This window comes from Panthera leo, chromosome D3 (genome assembly GCF_018350215.1).
Source record: "Panthera leo isolate Ple1 chromosome D3, P.leo_Ple1_pat1.1, whole genome shotgun sequence".
NCBI lineage: Eukaryota > Metazoa > Chordata > Mammalia > Carnivora > Felidae > Panthera > Panthera leo.
Window position 1 is genome coordinate 14,874,243 of NC_056690.1, and position 24,065 is coordinate 14,898,307.

Here is a 24,065-nt window from a genome sequence, read left to right on the forward strand (position 1 = left end):
AGAGAGAGCAAGTGGGAGGGGCAGAGAGAAAGGGAGACCCCAAGCAGGCTCTGCACTGCCACGCAAAGCCCAACGTGGAGCTTCAACTCACAGACCATGAGATCATCACCTGAGCTGAAATCAAGAGTCAGACGGTTAGCCGACTGAGCCACCCAGGTGCCCCTTGATTATTTCCTTCTTAACTTCTACTGTAATCATTTTCTTACCACCTTTCTTTTCAACCTTTTTCTGCATGGGGGCCATTGTATACACTCACAATACCCGTATTGACTACAATACAGTATTAATAAATGCCGGTCATATACTGTATTTAATATAACTGACAATAAGGAAGCAGAGGAAAGGGTCCATATCTGCAGGCAAACTGACCTAGAATGAAGCAAAGCATTCCTAAGCTTACTCTTGTATGGAAAAGCAAAGGTGCTTTGAAGTGACAAAAAATACCCTAGTGCCAGTTGTGAGCACCTTTCAATGTTCTGAAAAATCCCTGATTTCTGCCAAACAGTGGCCTGAGACTGAGCATCTGAGCATGGGAGACAATCACCCACAATCCCACAATGAGAGAGAGAGAGAGAGAGAGAGAGAGAAGAACCATTGGCTCAGTTGTAATCATGTGACATTCCGTATCATGTACTACTCGTATTGCAAGGCATCGCTTGTTTATCAAGTTAAAATTTATTAGAAATGTTTGCTTGTCTTGTGAAACACTCAAAGAATAAATTACTCACAATCCAAGGTTTTCCTGTATTTTTACATGCTCTTTAAAATATTTTATAGTTACAAAAGGGTTTTAAAGTAGATAGTGAAAGATACTAACCGCTGCCCCTTCCACTCCCTAAAGGTAATTTTTAGTAATCTTAACATATTCTTGCAGACCTTTTTTCATGTGCACCCACATCAAGTATACACCCAGGTTGGTTCATTTCTTTTTCTTCCCTCCCTCTCTCCCACAAATATTTTTTGAGTGCCAATCTTGGCCAAACATGGTACCAGGACATTGAGTGGTTGTTTCTAGGAATTTCCAGTGGACAGAACTAGTAAGTATGTACTTAAAAAACACAAAACACATGATAAATTCATATTGATGATTCCTTTTCAAATCATGGCTACATGGTTTATTTTTAAGACTTTATTTTATTAGGGTAGTTTTAGGTTTACAACAAAATTGAGAGACCATAGAGATTTCTTATATACTTCATGCCTCCATAATGCATACCCCCCACATTATCAATATCACTCACCAGAATGATAGATGTTTTTTTGTTTTTGTTCTTGTTTTTACCAAAGATGAACCTACACTAACATATCAAAATTACCCTAAAGTCAATAGTTTACCTTAGGGTGCGTTCTTGGTGGTTGTACGTTCTGTAGGCTTAGATGCATGTATAATGACAAATATCTGTCATTATAGAGTATTTTCTCTGCCCTAAAGAATCCTCTGTGCCCCATCTGTATTCATTTCTCCCCTCATGCCCCTCAGACCCCTGGCTACCACTGATCTTTTTATTGCCTTTTCTTGCATAAAGTTTTGCCTTTTCCAGAATGTCATATAGTTGGAATTACACAGTATGTGGCCTTTTCGGATTGGCTTCTTTTACTTAGCAATATGCAGTTAAGGTTCTCTGTGTCTTTCATGGCTTGATATCTAATTTCTCTTTAGTGCTCAATAGTATTCCTTTGTGTGGATGGACCATTCACCTACTGAAGGACATCTTGGTTGCGTCCAGGTGTTGGTAATTACAAGTAAAACTTCTGTAAACATCTGTGTACAATTTTTGTGTGGACATAACTTTTCAGCTCCTCTGGGTAAATACCAAGGACTTTGATTGCTGGATCGTATGGTGAGAGCACGTTTCGTTTTGTAAGAAATAGGGTTTCTGTTTAACCTCAGCCCCCTTTTTTTTTCTTCCCAAGATTTTATTTAAATTCAAGTTAGTTAACATATAGTGTAGTTTTGGTTTTAGGAATAAAATCTCGTGATTCATCACTTACATAATAACATCCAGTGCTTATCCCAACAAGTACCCTCCTTAATGCCCATCACCCATTTAGCCCTCCCCCTCCCCTCCCCTCCCCTCCAGCAACTCTCAGTTTGTTCTTTAGAGTTAAGAGTATCTTATGGTTTGCCTCCCTCTCTGTTTTTATTATTTTTTTCATGTCCCTTCCCCTATGTTCATCTGTTTTGTTTCTTAAATTCCACATATGAGTGAAATCATAGGGATTTGTCTTTTTCTCATTGACTTATTTCACTTAGGTCAATATTCTCTAGTTCTATCCACCTCAACATCCTTAGCTCTGTATTTCCTTTCCCCAATGCTGAGAATCTTGGGTCCAAAAGATACCAACACAATTATTTTTTTTGCTTCAAAATCCCTCAATACACACACACACACCAGTCAGCAATATCATCATTTGCACCACCAATTTGATTAATAAAAATAGTTTAGGGTTTTTTTAAAATTTGAAGTGAAATACATTACAGAAAAATCACGTTTACCCATTTTTTATATATTTTTTGCATTTCTTTTTTACCTATTTGAAAAAGTGCAATTCAGTGGATTTAATTATACTCACAATGTTGTCCAAATATCACCACTATTGAATTGAAAATCGTTTTCATCATCTCAGTAAGAAATCCTATACCCATTCAGCAGTGACTGCCTATTCTCTCCCCTGCCCATCCCTGGGCAATCACTAATCTACTTCCTGTCTCTATGGAGTTGTCTATTCTGAACATTTCCTCTAAAGTAAATCCTGCATTATGGGGCCTTTTGTGCCTAGCTTCTTTCCCTGAGCATATTTTCAAGTTCGTTTATGTTGTAGTATGGACCAGTACTGCATTCATTTTTATGGCTGAGTAATATTCCATTGCATGCAGAGACTACATTTCTTATCTGTTCCTTGATGGACACTTGGGTTGTTTCCATATTTGGCTCTTGTGAATAATGCTGCTATGAACATTGTTGTACACATTTTGTTTCAACATTCTGTCTTCAATTCTTGTGTGCATATTGTTTTTTGCAGTCTTTTTTCATTCTTGGTGTATATCCACGAGGGGTATCTAGTCAAATTTTATATTTTAAAGTTACTTAAAAAAATTCTTCTCTGTGTGGTTATAATACTAAGTGAATACAAATTTAGTTTCATTTATTTTATTTTGCTTTGAATTTTTAGGAATTGCTTTTAAATTTAATTTTGTTGGAAGGTCAGTTTAGGATAGAAATTCCTGGCCCACATTTTCTTTCCTTGGAGATTCTAAATATGATTCTTTGTTTCTTCTAGCATAAAGTGCTACTGTTAAAAAGCCTAATGACCATCTGATTTTACTTTTCTTATAAGTTACTTGATCTTTTTGGCTTGGTGTCCAGAGCATAATCTTTTTTTTTTTCTTTTTCCTGTTAAGTCCAGTAATTTTCTTGGATCTGTTTCAGTGTTGGTTATTTTGGGTTGATTTTCTTGAATTATGGTTCTGTTTTTTCTATTTCATTGCTTTAGATTTCTTTCTGAGGGACTTGTATGAATATTCTATAGCTATTACTTTCTTAATTTCTTTTATCCCATTTTTCTATATCAGGTTACAGTGGGGGTTTTTTCCTTCCATTTTTGGTGAGCATGTATTTCTGGCACATTTTCCTTGTCTATAAATTCTCTGTTTTCTTATAATTGTGAATCATATTTGACAGCGATACTTTTTTGTTACTCAGTTACTCAGTGAAATGAGTTTTCGTATATTTTTATTTGGAAAAATCAACCTAGGATAGCTTTTCAAGCTTCCCGTTTCTAGAGCTCCATCTTTAGTTGTTCTTTGTGATAAAAAATACGGCCCCATACTTTCAGCTGTGTATTTTCTCTACCCTTTACTTCTGCTTACATCTGGGCATTCTCTTTCCTTTGCCCCTGTTGTCCCTGCCCTGTTGGATTCTACTCCTAGCAGGTTCTCAGTATAGGGCTTTGCCCTGGAAGAGAACATTGGTTTGCTTTGAGACCAGTATCCAGACCTTCCTTATCCCATGCTGGTCCCAATGCTTACTTGAGTTGGAACCCGCAGACCCCCTCCCATTTCCAGCTGATGTTCTCAGGTCAGCCTGCCTTGCTTCCCTGTGAGCCTCAGTTGGTTTAACGGTCTCAGAAGGACCCCCCCCCCCTTTCCTTCCCTCTGTTTCATCTTGCAAAGATGGTATTAACCATGTGGGTCCAATAGCTACTGATGGTTTGTCCCCACCCCCTCATATTTTGGGATTTGTGGGGATACCTGTCACCTAGGTTTGTTGTAGATCTTGTCTAGTTTTGCTTTCTGTTTTGGATCAGGTTTCCTAGAGGCAGAGCCTGAGATGGGGACTCTGGTACATACGATGGATTGACTGGGGGAAGTGCTCTCAGAAGAAAATGAGGGAGAGAAGCAGGAGACAGCAGAGAAGGGCGTAAGCAAAGATGAGATTTCAGCTGGAGAAGAGCATCCGCCTGATCCCATGGGATGTTCTGGGGTGTGACAAGCATAACAGAGTTGTGCTGCCTTATGTAAGGGGGGGTTACCTTTCTACCCCCCATGTCCAGCTATTGGCTTCAGGTTGCCACTGAGAGGCACAACTTCCTGAACAAGGGACTTCCACTGGACTGAGAGCAATTCTCCAGAGAAGGGGGCAGGGCAGCTTGAGCTGTTAGTGTAGGGGATGGGTGCATCAGCCCAGTAAAGGGGTCTGGGGGGCACCATTAGCATCAACTACACTCTCCCAACTAATCTCTCTGTTTTTATGGGGAGACATTCTAAAACATGTCACAGTCTCTGTCACCTTCTCAGAATCTGAGTTATCCTTTATATATGTGGTCTTTCTTCCTCCAGAAAGCACCTGATCCCCTCTTTACACAGAGCCTTTGCCTGAAAGAAACAATCCTACAATAATAAATTAAGGATTATATCAAGATTTCCCTAAGGCAAGACTTGATATCTTTTTAGTTCCAAATCCCAGGTGCCTTGCAAAGTGTGTATGGTGGGTATTATGAATTCCTTGGGTGGGTTCGACGTGGTGCAGTATACATAGAGGGAAGGAGTATACTGCCTGTGGACTTGTTCTTTCCTGGTCTTGCAAGAAATATCTGGCAGGTCCCATGGCTTTGGAGAACTATTCAGTTACAAGGACAGGCTGCTTTTAGTAACTACACAGCCTTGTCTCTTTTCTAACTTAAATCTCCTCCTTCTCCCTTTGAAGGAGCAGAGCTGGGGGAGGGCACATGGGCTGACTTCACTAGTTCTGCAGTCTGTTTTCTTCTTTGTGGCAACCTATGGTTTCTGCTTCTCCCAGCCCCAGGTTGGAGGAGAGTGGGTGGAAAGAGAGATTGGGATAGGGGATGGGACAGCAGTGAAGAAGCTATCGTGCAGCTGATGCTGTTGATAGCTTCTCAGAACTGTGAGAAATAAATTTCTGTTGAGATTGCTATCCTGTGGGCAGAGTGGAAGTCAAAGCTGACTCTCCCATGGGGTACTTTTGTTGGTTCCCAAGAGAGCCTGCCTCTTGGGTCTTTGCCTATATACTCTACTTGCTTGCAGCTCTCTCGCTGTGCTTTGGTCCCTGCATACGTCCAAGTGGTTCTCTTGGACAGTATACTCTTAAAGCATGATGCCAGCCAGCTTCCTTCTGTGGGAACCATATTAATGTCCAGGAAATTCATTCCTTTGTCTCCCCTTGCCAGTGGAGGGGAAGCTTATTCCCAGTGAAGTCCTCTCTTTATTCCACTCCCCGACACAGAAATCTCCAAACATAGCCTCTTGTCCTGTTGGACTTTTGGTGAGGACCCAACACTGTGCCCTGAGTTCACCAGACTCCAGGAGGCACATATCAAGCTCTCTGAGGCTGCCTGTGTTTGGCCTGAGATGAGAGGGTGTCCTCCCCTGCCCCTGTTACAGTGAGGTGGGGGAGGAGGGCTGTGAAGTACAGCCCTCCAACAAGTACATGACCATCACAGAATCCTCACTCCAATTCCTTCCAAACCCCAGCCTCGTTTTTGTAGCCCAGAGATAGGGGATGCATGAATGCCTGCCAGTCCGGTTTAATACTCCCTTGGCATGTCCTGTACAGGTAGGATGGCACCTTAATTTAGGAGGTGGGGGTGTTGGTCCAACTCCAAGAGAGAAAATTATTTTAATATCCTCTTCTATACCTGTCCGATAAATATTTGTTTGTTGGCTTACTTGTGGAGGATTATGGTTTTGTTTTTAACGGAGAGAAGCTAATCTTCTTTGTTCTGTGTTGGGCAAATGTAGGGTGCTAGCTGACCATTGCCCTGGGATTTGTGTATCAGAAAAACTCTCGGGACTCTGTCAAGGTAGCCTCCCCACTTGCTTGGTGTGCAAAGCCCACCAGAGGGGTGGAGATGGATCAATTTGAGTCAGGCTTCTGGGGCTTCCTGGGAGGACAGAATTAATACACCAATCTCTAATCTCCCAAATTAATAGGGAGTCCTGGTAGGAGGGACTTGTGGGGATCTTGGCTCAAATTCAGTGGCACAGAGAAGAATCATGGGAACCACGAAATAAAATCAAGTTGAAGAAAAGGAGAGTAGAGGCCGATGACCCAGACTCAACACGGAGCTCTCCTCAGGTACTGAAAGCAGGGACTCACATAGATACTGGTGCACTGATGTTCCCAGTGGCATCAAAGGTGGAAACCACCCAAGTGTCCATTAGCAGATGAATAAACACATGTGGTGTTTCCATATAATGGATCATGAAAAGGAATAACATTTTGGTACATGGTACAACAGGGACGAACTTTGAAAACATCATGGTGAGTGAAGTAAGCCAGACACAAAAGGAAATATACTGTATGTTTTGCTTATGCAGGGGACCTAGAATAGGCAGATTCTTAGAGACAGAAAGTAGAATAGAGGTTGCCAGGGTCTGGGAGGAGGGGTTATGGGGGGTTCTTTCTTAATGAGTACAGAGTTTTCTGTCCGGGGTGATAAAATACTAGATCTAGAGATGGATGGCATGCTTGTATCCATTCCCCTCAATCCATATGTTGAAGTCCTAATGCCCAGTGTGATGGTATGAGGAAGTGGGGCCTTTGGGAGGTGACTAGGTCTCGAGGGTTAAGCCCTTACGAATGAGATTGGTGCCCTTAGAACAGAGGTCCCAGGAAGCTTGCCAACCCCCTTCTGCCATGTGAGGATATCACAATAAGGCTGAAATCTGGAAGAGGTTTTCTTACTAGAACGTAACTATGCTGGTGCCTTGATCTTGGACTTCCCGGTCTCAGAACTGTAAGAAATAAATTTTTGTTGTTTATAAGCCACCTTATCTGTAGTATCTTGTTATAGCGGCAGCTTAAATGGATTAAGACAGTGGAGTTGGTTACACAGTATTGTGAGTGTACTTAATGCCATCTGGCTGAAAGTGGTTAAAATGGTAAGTTTTATGTTATATATATTTTACTGCATTAAAAATGTTTTTCCCTCTCAACCTACATACCTTATTGTCCCTAGAAAACACTGGTCTGAGATTAGGTGAGCAATTAAAGAGGGAGCCCACAGGTGGTGTACTCAGCCAGATTGGTATGGTGGAGGGATAATAGCCAAGTCCAGGAGCTGGCCCAACAAGAAGCCATTGCAGAGTGACCCAGGATGGCCAGACACAGCATAGCGTTGCATTTTCTCCTTGGGATGTCAATCAACAGAGTCAACCAGCACCCATCCCATTGAGTAACAGCTTCCTCTTCTTTCCCCTCCTGCCCCCTATTGAGATGTGAATGTTAGACAAGATGCTTCCCTGGACCGCCTTATGTCCCTGGGTGTCGTGGGCTGATTGTGTACCCTCCAACACCCCACATTCATAGGTTGAAGTTGTAACTCCCAGTCTCTGAGAATGTGACTATGTTTGACATAGGGTCTTTTAGGAAGTAACTGAGGTGAAATGAGGTCATTGGGGTGGGCCCGAATCCAATATGGCTGGTGTGTTCATTTATTTAAAAAAATTATTTTTAACATTTATTCATTTTTGAGAGATGGAGAGGGAGCGTGAGTGGGGGAGGGGCAGAGAGAGAAGGAGACACAGAATCAAGAGCAGGCTCAAGGCTCCGAGCTGTCAGCACAGAGCCCAATGCAGGGCTTGAACCCACGGACCATGAGATCATGACCTGAACTGAAGTCGGACTCCCAACCAACTGAATGACCCAGGTGCCCCGAGGTGCATTTATTTATAAGAAGAGATTAGGACACAGACAGGTATAAAGGGAAGACCTTGACTTGGGACGTTTAGCCTCCAGAACTGGGAAAAGTGGTACTTTGTGATGGTAACCCTAGCAAACTAATACACTGGGTAACTTTGAATAATTTATAGGCCAAAGGAAGTTTCCATAGGGATATATGGACTCTTCCTAGTCAAGCCTGTGGAATTCTTGAATACTATTTAAAAAGACACCACCAGGTCTCAAGCGGGTAATGTTGCTCATGGGAGAATTTCAAGGAAAGATTGCGAAGGTTCTGACTTGGGGTGGGGGTTTGTTTTATAGTACTGTATTTTGCCTCCTTTGGCCCTATACATGGCTCTCTGGTGTGTGTGTGTGTGTGTGTGTGTGTGTGTGTGTGTCTATTTTCAAGACACAGGGAAAGGAGGAGGGGTAGAAGAAAAAGAAAGTACAGACCCAACTCTTCTGTCCATGGTTGCCTTTAATAAGGAAGAGTGACCCAACTGGGGATTTTTTTAAGACTGAATGTCTGTTTGAACTCCACTGGACAGGAATCATCTTTCAAAACCATTCTGAGTTGCCTTTACCTCCCTCTCTGGAACAGCAACGGCAGCAGCCGGAGCTTTGGCAGGTCAGACCAACTCTGTTGCCTTGACAATAAGATCATCCTGTGTAGACCCAGGTACTGCTAACCAAGTTAGGTACAGAATAATTTAAAGCCTCAGCACTCTGGATTTGGGAATCAGCTGAAGGAACGACAGGTTAAAGGCTGCTTTATGCCTTGTCTTGAAGGGGTAAAGGGAAGAATAATTGAGCTCACGAGTCTGGGACAAAATTGGTATGTATGAAGGCATATTGGAGAGGATTGTTATATTTCCTGAATCTCATGATGTTACAGACTCTGCCATCATTACCCGGACAATATGTTAATATTTATTCTGGTTACTATTAGTAAAAATGTTTATCCTACGCATAAAATGCTTCACGCAAGTGTATTAGGAACGTCTGAAGAGCTATTTTCCTCTCATTTATAATCAACCCATCCACGTATCCACCCACCCACTCATCACATCACCCACCCATCCATTCACATATGTACTCACTTCCCCATCCATCCTCCTTCCTGTCCATCTACATACCCATCTATCCATCCCTCCATCTGTCCATTCCCCACACACCTACCCACCTAATCACCTACCTTCTTCAGGGTGATCTGATCTAGTAACTTCTCTCCATCCCAGTTTTCTTCCCTGCATGTCTGCAACAGCTCCTCCCTGGTCTCCTTGCCTCCAGCCTTTCCCGTTTTGCATCTTTTGTTCACATGGCAGCCTGAATGATTTCTCTACACTTCAGCTTGTGAAATCAAGGTAATAGTATTTCTTTCTCTGGATTATTGTACATGGATCATCATTTACTCCCCCAGCAATGGCGCATGGAGCTCCTGCTTTGTGCATCAGCCTCCTTTATAGGCACCAGGGATATAGCAGCAAGCAAGGCAAACAGGTCTTGGCCTCACGGAGCTTTCTTTCTAGCGGGAGAGACACATAGTGCATGATGCAGTTTCAGAGAACAACACACGTTTAGAAGTAAGACAGTGATGTACATGAAGGGCTTAGCACCATCTGTAGCACATATAGATGTTAAATTAATGGCAGTTGTCATATTAACAGTAATTAATATTATGTGATTAGTCTTCCACAAGCCTTTCAATAATAATTATGATCATCGAACATTTATTGAGCATTTAATATGAACCAACTGTTATGCCAAGCATTTAATCTCACAACAACCCTATGAGGTGGATACGATTATTTCCCTCATTTGAGATGCGGGAACTGAAGCACGAGCCCCTCATTGTTTTCAAGGAAATGTCCAGACTCCTCACACTTGGGTACTCAAGGCCTTTCATGATCTGGCCCTGCTTGTCTCTCCATCCTCATGCCTTGCTGACCGTGTTGTCCCCTGCCTTTTTACCCTCATCCTTCAAGGCTCAGCTCAGGCATCACCTCCACCAGGAGGTTTTCCTTGACCCTGATCCTCCCCTTTCCCTGACACGCCCCAGGCAGGGCCACATGCTTTGCCTGTGTGTTCCTGTCATCCCCCTCTCATGGTTCTTACCACACAGGACTGCAGCCGTCCACTCTTTGCTGCCCATGAGAGAATGTGAGCGCTATGGCAGGAGGTGGGTGCATCTTGGCTTTTTCTCTTTGACTGCAGGATCCAGCCCAGTGATGGGCACATAATAGGTGCTCAATATACGATTCCCTGAAGACGTTCTGCTTTAATCCTTTGTCTCTCTTGGGGAAAGGCTCCTTTTCTGAGAGGTTGTTGTAGATCAGACAGGAGTTTCCTTGGAACCAGGGTGGATTAAAGCCCCAGGAAGGGGTGACTCATGCTCGTTACTCAACCTCCCCTTGTCCCCACTAGATGGTACAAACAGATACAAGGTGGGTAGGAAAGTATTTTGTAGATAAACAAGGGCCAAACAGAGAACCTGTGGATAAAAGCATATTTGCTTAGGTCTGAATTTAATGCCCTGGCTTGACATGTTTGCCACAGGGGGGGAAAAAAGTCCCACAGGGTATGGAGCCTGCTTGGGATTCTCTCCCTCCCCCCTTCCCCTCCCCACCTGCTCACCAGCTTCTGCTCTATCTCAAAAAAAAAAAAAAAAAAGGATGAAAGGAGAAAGACTTCTTGACCTTTCTAAATAACAACTTTCCTACAACAATTGAGTATGCCAAGAGCATAGCTTTTGTAACTAAATTGTCCGGTTTAAATTCCCTTTATGCCACTTACCAATGTGAGACCCCAAGCACAGTTTTAACTACTCCATGGTCCTCAGTGTTACCATCTGTGAAATGAAGAAATAAAAGTTCTTGGTTCATATTCTTGTTGTCAGGATTAAATTAGAAAATAATGTATGTGAAGTGCCTGGCAATCCTTGTTTCTTTGTACTTATTTAAAAAAAAATTGTTTTTAACATTTACTTATTTTTGAGAGAGAGAGAGAGACACAGCATGAATGAGCAAGGGAGGGGAAGAGAGAGAGGGAGACACAGAATTGGAAGCAGCTCCAGGCTCTAAGCTGTCAGCACAGAGCCTGATGTGGGGCTCGAACCCACAAACTGTGAGATCATGACCTGAGCTGAAGTTGGACACTTAGCTGACTGAGCCACCCATACTTAACTGACTGCACTTATTTTCATGTGACTACCAGAAACTTCCAAATTGCAAGTGTGGCTTCTGTTTCAATTCTACTGGACAGCTTTGTTCAAGACTGGCTGCTTTGAGCATACAGACTTTACTTTCCTCATCTCTGTCTGTAGAATCTAGCGCTTGGTTGGGACGTGTGTGCAGAATATGTTCTTGATGACATGTTTGGCTTCACTGTGATCTTGCTTGCAGCTTGTTTAATGCAGAATCATCATTTGATTGATATTTGCCTTGTTGTGGTTCAAATGGAGGGACCCCCCTTTTCTGGAGCCCCAGCCTGGTGAGGGTGGGTTGGAAACAGCAGAGGCAAAAAGCTCACGCCATGACCCTCCACCCTGTAAGGATAGCCTGGAAACCCAGATGGTGGCCCTCAGAGGGATACCTCCAGGACAGATTTGCCTCCAGGAGGCAAATGGTTTGGCTTCAGGAAAGAAAATCTATTCCAGAGGAAGTCAGAGAGTAGATTTTGTTCCAGGGAGGAGTGTTGCCCTAGGCGCTCCCAGAAAAGACTGGAGAAGCAGCAGATGGGGAATGAATATTGGCCATGATATGACGGTTCTCATTCAATTAAAATATCAAATGGGAAAGTAATAGGAACAGGGTGTTTAGTGGTGGGCTAAAGACCAGGCTGAGCAGGGAAAATGAAAGCAACATTATCTCAGGTGGGAAAGACATGGCCTTGAATTTTTTTCCACTTAAAAAAAGTTTTTTCCCTTCTTAGTCTTTTGTAAGAGTTGATACTGACTTATATTTGACAAGTCTAGTAACCATTTATAGTTGCTATTAAAAGAAACCCTTAAAATAACTATGAAAAGTCAGGTACCATTTTCCCTCCTGGGTTTCTTAGTTTTTAAGTCTTGAATGTTCTGTCAGGCCTCTGGGTCTGCTCAATTTCCTGCCAAGTGGGTCAGGAATCTCTGGGTAACTGGGATGGAAGGAGCGAAGAGGAACCAGTCAACCCAGTGGGCGAATATTTACCCTGCCCCTGAGGCAATGGGGAGCAGGAACTGGAAAGGGTGTCCAGTGATCCAAGGGGTCTTGTCTTTCTCAGAAGTCCTTTGGTGCCAAGGGCCAAAAAACCCAATTAAATTTGTGAGGGAAAAGGACTTATTGGACAGACTTTGTAAAATCTCAAAGGACCCCAGGGCATTATGGGACAGGATTGTTTTCAGGTCGCCATTTTTCTGGAGATGCTTCCCTCATCCATCCCGTGATTCTCTCTGTTGAGGAACTTCCTCTCATAGGAGAACTGTAGTCTGTTTGACTCAGAAATTTCCTCTTCTCCATTTTCCTCTCCCTTGATTCTGGCATTGTTTTGGCCTGCCACAGAGGCCTGACTCAGACTTCGTGGGCTCAGAACCCACCAGTCCCTGATGATCATTTCTATTTGTGGTAGGAGTTGAATGAAGGAAAATCTTGATATTTTTGGTGGTGGTGGTGGGGATTGGATGTTTCGCCACCTCTCACCAACTTCAGAACTGTGAAGACCTAAGTTCCCAGTTTTTGTAATAAGTCTTTTATGTGGAAATAAAGTTTTGTTGGAAAAGCCTCGGCAGAGAGCTGTGCCCCATGGTATGACCTCTAAAAATAGAATTATCTTGGTAGTGGTTACTGTGTGTTACTTCCCAATATCATTTTTTCTCCTTCTTCTCAATAAACCCTAATTTTGTTTGCAAATTCTTCTAACTACAGCATTCAGGGTAGACCTAGATCAGGGATTAGCAAATTTTTCCAGAAAAAGGCCAGAGTAAATACTTGAAGCATTTGGTGGTGGGGGTCTGAATACGGGCTCTGTCACAACTAGTTGTGTGACCGCTCTCTGCTGCAGTGTAGAAGCAGCGATGGACAGTGTGGCTGTGTCCCAGTAAAACTTTAGTTATAAAATCAGGCAGCGGACCAAATTGTGACCTGCAGGTTGTAGTTTGCCAACCCTGCTCTGGATAATCCAAGGCAGGGCTTCTGAGTGTCAGCACTAATGACATTTTGGACCAGATAGTCAATCCTTTGTTGTGGAGGATTGTTTTGTGTGTTATAGTATGTTATAGCAGCAGCCCGGCCTCTACATCTCCCCCCGCAGTGTGACAGCTAGAAATGTTTCTGAGCATTGCCAAATGTCCCTGGGGGCATTTCCCTGGTGACTGTTACTGCTCTGGGGTAGTTACATGAACTTGAGCTAATCCAAATAGACCAACGGGAAGGGCTTTTATAGTCCATAATATGGAGAGAGGTTCTGTCTGTCTCCTCTTAGACGTAAACAAGAAAGCACCAGCACCAAATGGTATCCACAACCACCTTACAACTGTCTTACGATGACGGGCATCGGACTCTGGACGGAGTCTGCACTGTGGATGGCAGAGCAGAGAGAGACTAAGAATCCAAGACCTCTTTGAGTAGCTTTGAATCAACCGGACCTGAAGCCCTCCTTAAGTATGGTCTTCCTGTTGGAGAAGATGACGCGTTTCCTTATTGTTTTAGATGGAGTTTGTCAGGGATATTCAAGGAGGTAATTTGTCAGTGTGCACAGAAAGATTTCAGTAGGTTACCCTCCGGTATGCCTGTGTTTGTATGTAGTGGCTGGATATCAGTCATGAGGCAAGCAGGGCAGCAGGGCCTGTGACTGGCGTCTCAGCATCATCATGTTTCCTTTTGGCCCCGCAGAGGCCTTGGAGCATTTATCTTGCTACCTGCCCCCCACTCCACCCCCAGCCAGCACAGTGGTACATGGCTTCTTTCTGGCTCCATTGCAGTTGGAGTTCTCTGTGAACTTGTTCGGCAATGTGGGTCTTTTAGAGGAACTTAACCTGCCTGATAGGTTACAGAGAATTTTTTAACGGTGTCTTCCTAGGAAGGAGATTTGATCAGAAAACAGTGGCAGCATTTGGCCTGATACATGGGCGTCGGGTCCCGAATTGCAAACGTAGTGGCTACAAAGATAACAGGAAACCAATTTCTACTTAATTCAAATCACAGTTCCCCTTGGGACCGTGCCCTTTATTGCTTTCAAGTCTCCCTGGTCACTCCCTTCCCCACCCTCCCCTTCCAGTTCTTGGCTGCTACTGAGGTGGGAAAAAGGCCTGTACAACAGAATCAATAAAAAGAAGACTTCTAAGAAGGTTTTCACAGCAAGCTTATTGAGCAGTGTTGGAAAGGCTACCGGTCTTAAGCGGAGAGGCCCTGGCTTCAGAATTTGGCTCTGAACTTGCAGGCCATTTCACTTGGCTGAGCCTCAGTTGTACTCATCTGTGGGAATGGGCAGAATGGTATGTGCCCATCAGTCGAATGAGATAATGTATGTGAGTGAGTGTGATGAGTCAGGAGATCGGAGGAGAGCTGCTTGGACAGAACAGGGGTGTGATCAGTGGATACTTCGGGCCCACATTCTTCTCCCTTTTTGGTGGTACCCATTGTTTGATTGTGGTTGAGGTTTCCTTAGTCTGGATTGAGATTAATGGGATGTACAGAACCGGGGTGTTTGTGGGGTATTGGGGAACCCCATGGCTCTAGGCAGTGGTCTCAGAGCCAGGTGTCAGGGACATCTCTAGGCATCTTCCCAGGCCTCACAGACAACTACTGGCAGTCCCGAGGAACTCAGGGCCCACAAAAAGAAAGTATCACCACCGGTCCTCCAAATGGGGAGCAGTGAGGTGGGAATTGGCTTTATAATTTGCCAGTCCTGAGTCTGAACCCTCCCCTGCCATTGATTCACTGTGTAACCCTTAGGATAATTAGTTAACCTCTCTAAGCTCCATCGGTAAAATGGTGACAATAATAGACTTTTTACCAGAGGGTATTTGAGGGAATTGCGTGAAGCGTATGCCTGGCCCATAATGTGTGTGTAAACATTACCAGCTGCGGTTTGTACTTTTATTGTTTGGAGGCTTGTTCCTTCCATCTTTCCTGAAATGCCCCAACGGCTTATTATGGAATGTGGTTGTTTCAGGAAAGCGAGGGCTTGGGAAAGATGGCGTCTTGAGGACAAACTGTCAGGATAGAATTGTGAAAGCTGCCAGGCTTGGGCCAGGCTTGAGACATTTCATCACCCGCTCCTGAAAACCAGCTCAGATTCCTCCACCTCCTTCAGCCCTTACACTCAACCCGTCGCTAAGCCCTGCTCTTGGTTTTCCCCTAAATGTATCCTGAACGGGGCCCGCTTCTCCATCTCCCCCGCTCCCAGCCCCGTTGGAGCCCCCGTATCTCACCTAAACCCTGGTAGCAGCCTCCTCGCTGGTCTCTGCTCCCGCTCCTGTCTCCCTGCCACCCACACCCCCTGCAGCAGCTGGAGAGGAGGCTTGAAAATGTAAATCAGAACACATCTTCAGCTCCTTGAAACCCTCCAGTGCCTTCTGACTGCACCTAGAATAACAGCCAACATTTCCCACGGTCTGGTGGAGAATGTTCTCTACCCGCCCCTTCAGGGTGGCTGAATTTTTCTCCTTTTTTCAGGTCTTCATTTAAATGTTGTCTGTGACCTGTTTGAGTCAGGTGCTTCCCATCCCTTCTGTCTACAGTATTTACAGCTGGTCATTACAGACCTACTTGTGTGTTGATTCATGCAGCACCTATAAGCCTTGGGAGGGCAGTGATGCTGTCTGTCTTATTTACCACTCCGTCCTTGTACCTGGCACATAGTAGGTACTATATGATATCTGGTCTGGCGAATGAATGCCATCAGGCCAGTTGATTCTGTTTGTCTTTCGTCACTTCACGCCTTCTGAGGGGGAGAAACTCTGTATACAGGTGCTGTGAAGCTCTTAATAATTGGAATCTCACTCCAGTGTGGTAAGAGGCGGGAGAGCTTAGTGGTTAGTTATGCACACTCTGATGCCGGACTTTCTGGGTTCAAATCCCAGTTCTGCCCCTGTTACCTGTGTGCCCTTCAGCAAGTTACTTAGACTCTCTTTGACTCAGTCTCCCCCTTTGTCAAATGGGGATAACATCAGTATCTACTTACGGGGGCTAATTAAGGTGATCTTTGTGAAACCATTGGTACACTGTGTGTGCTGAGCCATGGTGGCTGCGATTACCCAATTAGCATGTGTTGAACATTTCCCTTTCTGGGTGAGTTTTACACCTTCTCTCTTTTTCTAATTTTTTGAAGTCAACGCACTATTAATGTGACTCTTTGAGCATCTATTTCATGCTCTACCCTGGGAATACAGAAATGATCCCACAGATTTAGTTCCTGTTCTCATAGGGCTTACATATCAGCGGGGAATACAGGCTTCAAACACATAATCGCAGGTGAGATGAATGAACTGAAAAAGAAAGAGTGTGCAAGGGGAATACATTCCAGGGAAATGAAAACTTTGTGCATGTATAGGGGCAGTCAAAGAAGTTCTACCCAAGAATGTAGACCTAAGCTGAAGAGAGAGCTCAAGGTAGAGTAAGATCCATTCAGGAGGTAGAAGGTGCTGGGGTGGGGGGCGAGGGGAGAGGATGCTGAGCAGAGGGAACAGCTTGTGCAAAGGTCCGGAGGCTGCAGAGAACATGGCACATTCACGACTAATAGGTGCAGTGACTAATAAGTACATAGCTGGATAACCTGGTTATGGAAAATAATTGCTTGAATTTTCAGGGATCTCTGCAGACAAGACCAAGAGATAATAATTTGAATATAAGAGCTTTATCTGGGAGGTGATTCTGAATACCAGTTGAGGAATGAGAAGGTGAGAGAGGGAAGGGAAGGAGCTGGGGAAGGATGCATAATCAAAGAAGTTACCACTGTGGGCAAGTAGGGAACTGTAGGGGCCAGTGTCAAACATGCATCTCAGTTATCCCACCCAATAGATTATGGAGCTGGGGAATTTACACACCATCTACCATTAGTCACTGTTGGAGGGCTGCTCTTGGTAGGGACCAGGGGTCCTTAATTCCCTGGCACCTCCATCCTGCCATGCATGTGAGCAAAAGTAGAGTCCGGTCACCAGAGAAAGCTGTCCAGCAAATGAGAGCAGGTGTTGGCTCTTGGAGGTTGGGCCAATTTGGTGACGGCGAGGGGACCCCGCAGGGAAGCAGTGCATCTGCTACACACCCCGACCCGCCTTGACGCTTGACACTGTTGGGGTCACAGGCAGGAACAGCTTGCGAAGGCCCTTGTGAGCTGTCGTAAAAGATTTTGGATTCTATCCTTTAGGGAGCCGCTGTTGGCTTTTAAGCTGAAGGGAGGCTTCATCAGACCTGCAACTTAGACCACTCTGGTCCTTGGGTGGAGAATGAATTGTTGTGGCCGAGGAGCAAATAGAGAATTCGGGAGGTAGTCGCGGCTCTCTGGGTCAGAGCAGGTGGAGTTGGGATGGAGAGCAAGCTGGGGAGACGTATAGGAGCCAGAATGGACCAGATTGAGTGAAAGCCTGCATCTGAGGAAGGTGGTGGCCCTTTTCCATAATACCGTCCTTATGCTAAATTAGACACAGGTGTCTCCGAGACTTGGCAAGTGGGGCTGTAATTTTCCCAAGCCCCCCACCCTCCACCCCTTACCTGATAAAGCTCTGTCATCTGCTGCAGTCTCGCTGCCCACTTTTCACAGCACTTCCCAGGCTGCTGGGACCAGCATAAAATGAAAAGCCCCTATTTCCCACCTTGCCAGCTTTCCTTCTGCCTGGCCCACCCTGCTGTGCCTAGCAAGGGTTGGCTGCAATGCCAGCGTCTGAACCAGCATTATTGTCAAGGAATGTGGAAGCAGCCGGGCCAGGGAGCAAGGGGCGGGGATGAGCATTCCATTTGCCATCTGTGGCTCGAGCAAGAGCTGTGTTGATGAGATCCAGGACCGTTTCTGTGTGATCCGGAGAAATGCATTTCAACTGAGCTGGCAAGGGGGTCGTCATCTCTAGGCTCATGTGGGTGTCCTGTGGGGTCACTGTGTTCTCTGCGTGTGGGGCTGGGATGCGGGGTATAGAAGTCTGCTTTGTCCCCAAACCTAAGTCCTCTGTTGGGCCCTGCTGGGCACAAAATGCTGCCTTGCTCTTCTGGCGGCTGTAGAGTGGTACCAGCCCTGGCCGAACACATGCTCGTTAAAAATCACTCAATTACCACTCGACCGTAAACACTTTATCTTAAGATTTTTCTGAATTTAAAGGGGTCTTCGGGGTCATTCATTTAACAAATCTTTATTTCCAGAAAATTTCACTTTTCTTCTGAATAAAGCCTACCCCTCCTCAATTCAGTACTCTGATCACAGGGGTACCAAGAGAGCTGTTGTTGCAGTGAGGCTCGCCTTTGGCCTCTGATGAATACACCCCAGACCCAAGCTGGGCCCATTAGAATCCGAGAATAGAGACAGGAAAGGTAGTCCTTCGTATCTGAAATTGTAATGTACGGAAGACGGTGCATGGCTGGATTTTTTTTTTTTTTTTTTTTTGCCCAAGAGACAAAACTGTTTCGGGAGGAGAGGGGAGAGAGAGAGGAGACAGATTCTTTTTGGCCCAGCTATTTCCTGTTCTTTTAGTTCCATGTAACTCCCCAATATTCCTATAATGAATTTGTCTTTTTTGCTTATGCTGGCCAAAGTGAGTGTCTTTGATGTGGAGGAGAGGGGGCTAAAAAAAGTCTCTGCCCACAGACTGGCAACGTTTTGGAGGCCTTTAAAGGGTTAGAGAGAAAGTTTGTTTCAACTCCCAATACTGGACATTTTTAGAGTCACCCTGAAAAGAGACCCTGTGCCCATGAGCAGCTCGTCCCCACTCCTCCCTACAGCATGGCCGACCCAGGCCCTGGTAGCACTAATCTACTCTCTGCATCTGTAGATTTGCCTAGTCGTATAAACGGCACCACACGCTGTGTGGCCTTTCGTGTCTGCCTTCTGTCCCTTAGCGTAATGTGTTCGAGGTTCATCCGTGTCGGAGCACATATCAGAGCTTTGTTCCTTTTATCCTGAATCCTATTCCGTTGAATTGGGAGACTGCATTGTGTTTATCCATTCATCAGATGATGGACATCTGAGTTGGGTATTGGACATTTTTGGTTATTGTGACTAGTACTGCTATGAGCATTTAAAATAGCAGGTCAGAGCATGTCGCTTCAGTGTTGACTCTATCATGCCTCCCAAAGTCCAAATAAATGCACAGGCTCTCACCATGGCCCAGCGGGCCCCATCCGACCTGGCTGCTGCCTCCCTCTCAGACTCCTCTCTTCTCTGCTTTTCCTTGGACACACCAAGATTGGAATGTTCTGTCCCCAGGCATTCCCAGGATTCTCCTTTACTTTGCTGACATCTCTGATCAGATATCACTTCCTCAGAGAGGCTTGCTCATCCATCACTTCTGACCCTGCTGTATCCTTCTTCATAGGATTTTCTGTAACAGAAGTTGTATTACTTATGTGCTTGCTTTTTTTCCCCCTAGAAGGTAAATTCAGTGATAGGTGGGACTTTTTCACTGCTGTATCCTCTGTGTTTGGCTCATACTAGGAACTTAACCAATAGTTGTTGAATGAATGAATGAATGAATGAATGAAAGAAAAGATGGGACCTTGCAGGTGACACATGAGAAGCTGAGGCCCAAAGAGGGGTAGGGCCTGGCCAAGTTTACATGGCTCATTTGCTCTCTCAACTCCAGTCCTGTGTCGCTCCTCCAAACTTTCCTTCCCTCAGATGTTTGGATGCTGGGTAGCTTGTGCTGATTCCAGTCACCATTACTTGGGACTACTTCCTGCTAAACCAATTAGCAAATCAGAATCTCAAACCCTTCAGATTGGGCACCTCTCACCATTTCCTTACTTCTCCAGCCACCCGTCCCATCATTTCCCAACACACATCCTACCTTTCGACCCTCCTGAAGGACTTACAGTTCCTTGAGCACCCGGATGCTCCTTCTTGCCTCTTACCATTGCCCATGCTGTTCCCTTTGTCTGGAATACTCTTCCCACAGACCACCTAGTATAGATGGCCAACTCAGACTCATTTTCATGGCTCAGGTGGCCTTTTATACCATTTGGAAGACTTTCCTACCATGGTGTTCCACCCAGACTGAGCAAGATGCCTCTCCACTGCACATTGGAGGCCTCCATTATAACAATATCACTCTACTGAGGTTGACTGGGTCTCCTCCATAATGTAGATGCTGTGAGTCTGCAGTGACAGGGTCATGCCTTTCAAGGTTGAGACTTTATTCCCAATCCCCTGCACAGTGCCTGTCCCAGTGAAGGCACTTGGCAACCATGGCTTATGTGGGTTTCTTTGTTTTGATCAAAGGAGAAGTGGATGCAGCAGTGACCCATAGCTCTCCTACCTTTCAGCGTGCTTCAGCCAGTTGCCACCTGCCGGGATCCACGTCTATGCCAGAACTGCCAGGATTCAAACTGTCTATGAGAAGCAGTTCAGAGGGTCAAGGAATTAATACCTCCTGCTTCAAGAGCAGCCCTTAACTAGTGATTCTTGGGAGTTGATGTATAAATACCCCAGCTCTCCTTTTCTTTGGATGGGCTATTCCATCTGAGACCTGAATGGTAAGGAGGAGGGAAAAGATGTGTTTTGCACCTGTCCTCAGGGTTCCTCATGGAGAGACAATGGGATTAGGCTCCTGTTGCCCTCTGTGGTAGCTCGCTGTTTCCTCGCTTCTATACTGGTGTTTCCTTCACTTCATAAATGGACCACTTTCACTCAATTCCTTGTCCAATCCAATGGAATTGTCAGAATGTCAACACCCTCGCCAAAGGCCCCAGCATGTGTGGGTTCCTTTTTTTTTCTTCAAGACCATGATGACACCAACTGGAATGTATCAGCCAACCAAACAAGCTCATAAATGCCAATTAGTTACATTGATGAGCGATGTTTATGGGTTCCTGCAGATCAATTCATAAATATTATAAATTGCAACAATTTCTAAATAATGCCCTGTGACTAATGGCTCTGGTTGTAGTGGATTTTATCACTCTGTTGAGTACCTAATCGTCCTCAGCATCACTGAATGTTTTTGTGACCTGCAACAACACGACAATGACTCGAAGTCCAGCAGCAACAAGGTCAAAGAGACTGCTTTTCTAGCTTCTGTCCTAGTTGATGAGGGCCTTGGTATTTCAGTTTTTAGTGGTCTAATCTTTTGTGCATGTGCATATGTGTGTGCACATGCATGTGGGTCTGTGTGTGTGTGTGTGTGTGTGTGTGTGTGTTTGGTGGTGGAAAGCTGTCCTTTTCTACCACGTAGGAAATATCATGTATTCTGGTCTTTACCTGTTATTTCAGAGGCTCATTCATTCATTCATTCATTCATTCAAAAGATATTTATTTATGGAGCACTTTCTATGTGCCCCACACTCTGTGAATGCTGGGAATAGAGCGGTGTATTGGTCAGGATAGGCTATGTTGTGCTGCTGTAACAAGTTAACTTTGAAATCCCAGAAGCTTCCAATGACAGAGGTGTTTTTCCTCATTCATGCTGTTCATCCAGTGTGGATCAACCAGAGATGAGCCTCCATGTAGTCACTCAGGGACCCAGGCCGATGGAACCTTGCCAGTCACTGTGGCTGGGGAGCTGATAACTAGAGAGTTACTGTACCTGCTTTTCTGTGTGTAAGCCCAGAAGTGACATGTCTCACTTCTGCACTCAACCTGTGAGCCAGAATTAGTCACTTGGTCCTAATTAACTGCAAAGGAGGCTGGGGAATGTGGAAGGAGCATTACTTAACTCCTTAGCTTGTGTTGTAGCTCACATTGTAGGAGACGGTAGGGGTCAAATAAATTTATTGCATAAATAATTGTTTAACAGTAAGTGGGGTGAAGGCTACAAAAGAGAATTTGGGATGCTATGAGAGTATGAAATAGGAGACCCAGTGCCTTCTAGATGGTCTAGGATGCTTCCCCGGGGAAGGGGTGGTGTTTCGGCTGAGACCTGAGGGTGAATAGGAGCTGGTCATAGGGAGCGAGGGACCCCACTGTCTCACAAAGACAGATCACCTCAGGCTGTACTCTCAGAGAACTTACAGTGTAGCTTGGGAGATGAGAAATAGAAATAATGATAATACCAGTTAGCCAGCAATGGCAGCCCACGTGGTTGGATATGTGCTGTGTTAAGTGCTTTCTGTTCATTATCTCACTTAATCTTGCAAACATTTAGAAATGTACTGCCCAGCAAGTATCTGGGCAGGGCCTGAGCTCACGTGTGCACCTCAAGTTTATGTTTTTTACCGCTGTGTGCCACTCCCTCCAGGGTGATTGCCCAGTGACTGACCAGTCTAGCTCAGTGCTCACTGAATGCTGGGGTATAAGAGAAGGAGCTCTCCCTTCTAAGCTGATCTTCCTCTGCCTCTCCCAATAAGTCACTGAATCTCCCCAGACCTCAGTTCATCATGAAAATGAGAGCATGTGGCTAGATCAGAGCTTTTAAAAAATGTTGTAATGTAGTGGAATATTTTAAAAAATGCAATCCAGTATTTAAAGCAGGCAGGTTAGTAACCTAGGGAAGATCCCTAAGCCTCACCCCTACTTTTTCCCATCTTGTTTAACAGCCCCTGGGTCCCCCCTGGAGGGGCCTGGCATTCAGCAAGTGCTCAACAAACTACTGAACCGTCTAAAGCTACTTCCAGTCCTCAAGTCTGCTGAGTGTTCCCAGTATTATGATTAGCTGTGGCTATTCGATTATACCAGTGGACTCCCTTCTTGTCTCTTGTGGCAGGTAGAGTAAGGGCTCCCCCCAACCCCCGAAGGATATCCACATCCCAATCCTGGAAACCTGTAAATATGTTACCTTACAGTGGTAAAAGAGACTTTGCAGATAAGGTAAAGTTAAGGATCTTGAATACAGAGGATTGTTTACAGATGATCTGGGTGGGCCCAATGTCATGTAACCTCAAGGGTCCTTATAAGAGGGGACAGGTAAGTCAGAGAAGATGTGGGGATGGAAGCAAAGGTCAGAGAGAGAGGTTAGAAGATGCTACACTGCCGTTTTTGAAGATGGAGAAAGGGGCCACAACCTAAGGAATGTGGGCAGTTTTTCGAGAAGCTAGTGCCTCCAGAAGGGATAAAACCCTGCTGACACCTTGAATTTAGCCCTGCCAAGTTTCATTTCGGACTTCTTCCCTCCGTAACTGTCAGATAATAAATTTGAGTTGTTTTAAGCCACTAAGTGCGTGATACTTTGTTACAGCGGCAACAGGAAACTCCGATATCCCTCGAAACAACAACGTAACCTATCCTGCAAGTTGCTTGTATCTGTGCTTAATGGCCAGACTATTGATTGTAGAAGCCATGTGCCAGCCACTATGCTTACTGCTCTTCTCTTATTTAATTCTCCAAACAGCCCTGTGCGTAGAGACTGTCATGTCCAATCAGTAAAGATGAGGAAACTGGGGCTCTGGAGAGGTTATAGCCCCAGCTCAAGGGCACGCAGGTGTGCATCTTTATGACTGTGACTTTGAACAGGTAAATTGCTTATCTTTGTTTAATTAAGTTTTTTTTTTCCCTGAGGGTTTATTTTATTTCTTCATTTGGAAGATGTTCTTCTTTCTTGATTTTACTTGACTTTCTGTGTTGGTGTCTGTGCGTTAGATAAAGCAGCCACCTCTCCCAGTCTTGAAGGAGTGGCCTCGTGTAGGAGGTGAACCTTCTCATTCAACCCTGCCCTAGCTCTTGGTTATCTCTCAAACCTCTGTGATTGTCCAAGTAGCCTGTTTTATTTTTATGGCTCCCAGTAGTTGAGGGTGTGCTGAGTCCTGTCTGTGTCCCAAGGGCAGGAATCTTGGT

The 24,065-nt window shown here is 44.9% G+C and overlaps 1 protein-coding gene across 1 annotated transcript in view; it reads left to right on the forward strand.

Annotated features, from left to right (window-relative positions):
• The window catches only part of SUDS3 (SDS3 homolog, SIN3A corepressor complex component), a 109,139-nt gene extending 85,396 nt beyond the window's left edge, over positions 1-23,743 (forward strand). The window contains exon 14 of the mRNA XM_042909875.1: positions 23,623-23,743. Within this exon, the coding sequence (XP_042765809.1) occupies positions 23,623-23,728 (106 nt within the window). The 3' untranslated portion in view covers positions 23,729-23,743. The remainder of the gene's footprint in view (positions 1-23,622) is intronic.
• Positions 23,744-24,065: the final 322 nt, after the last annotated feature.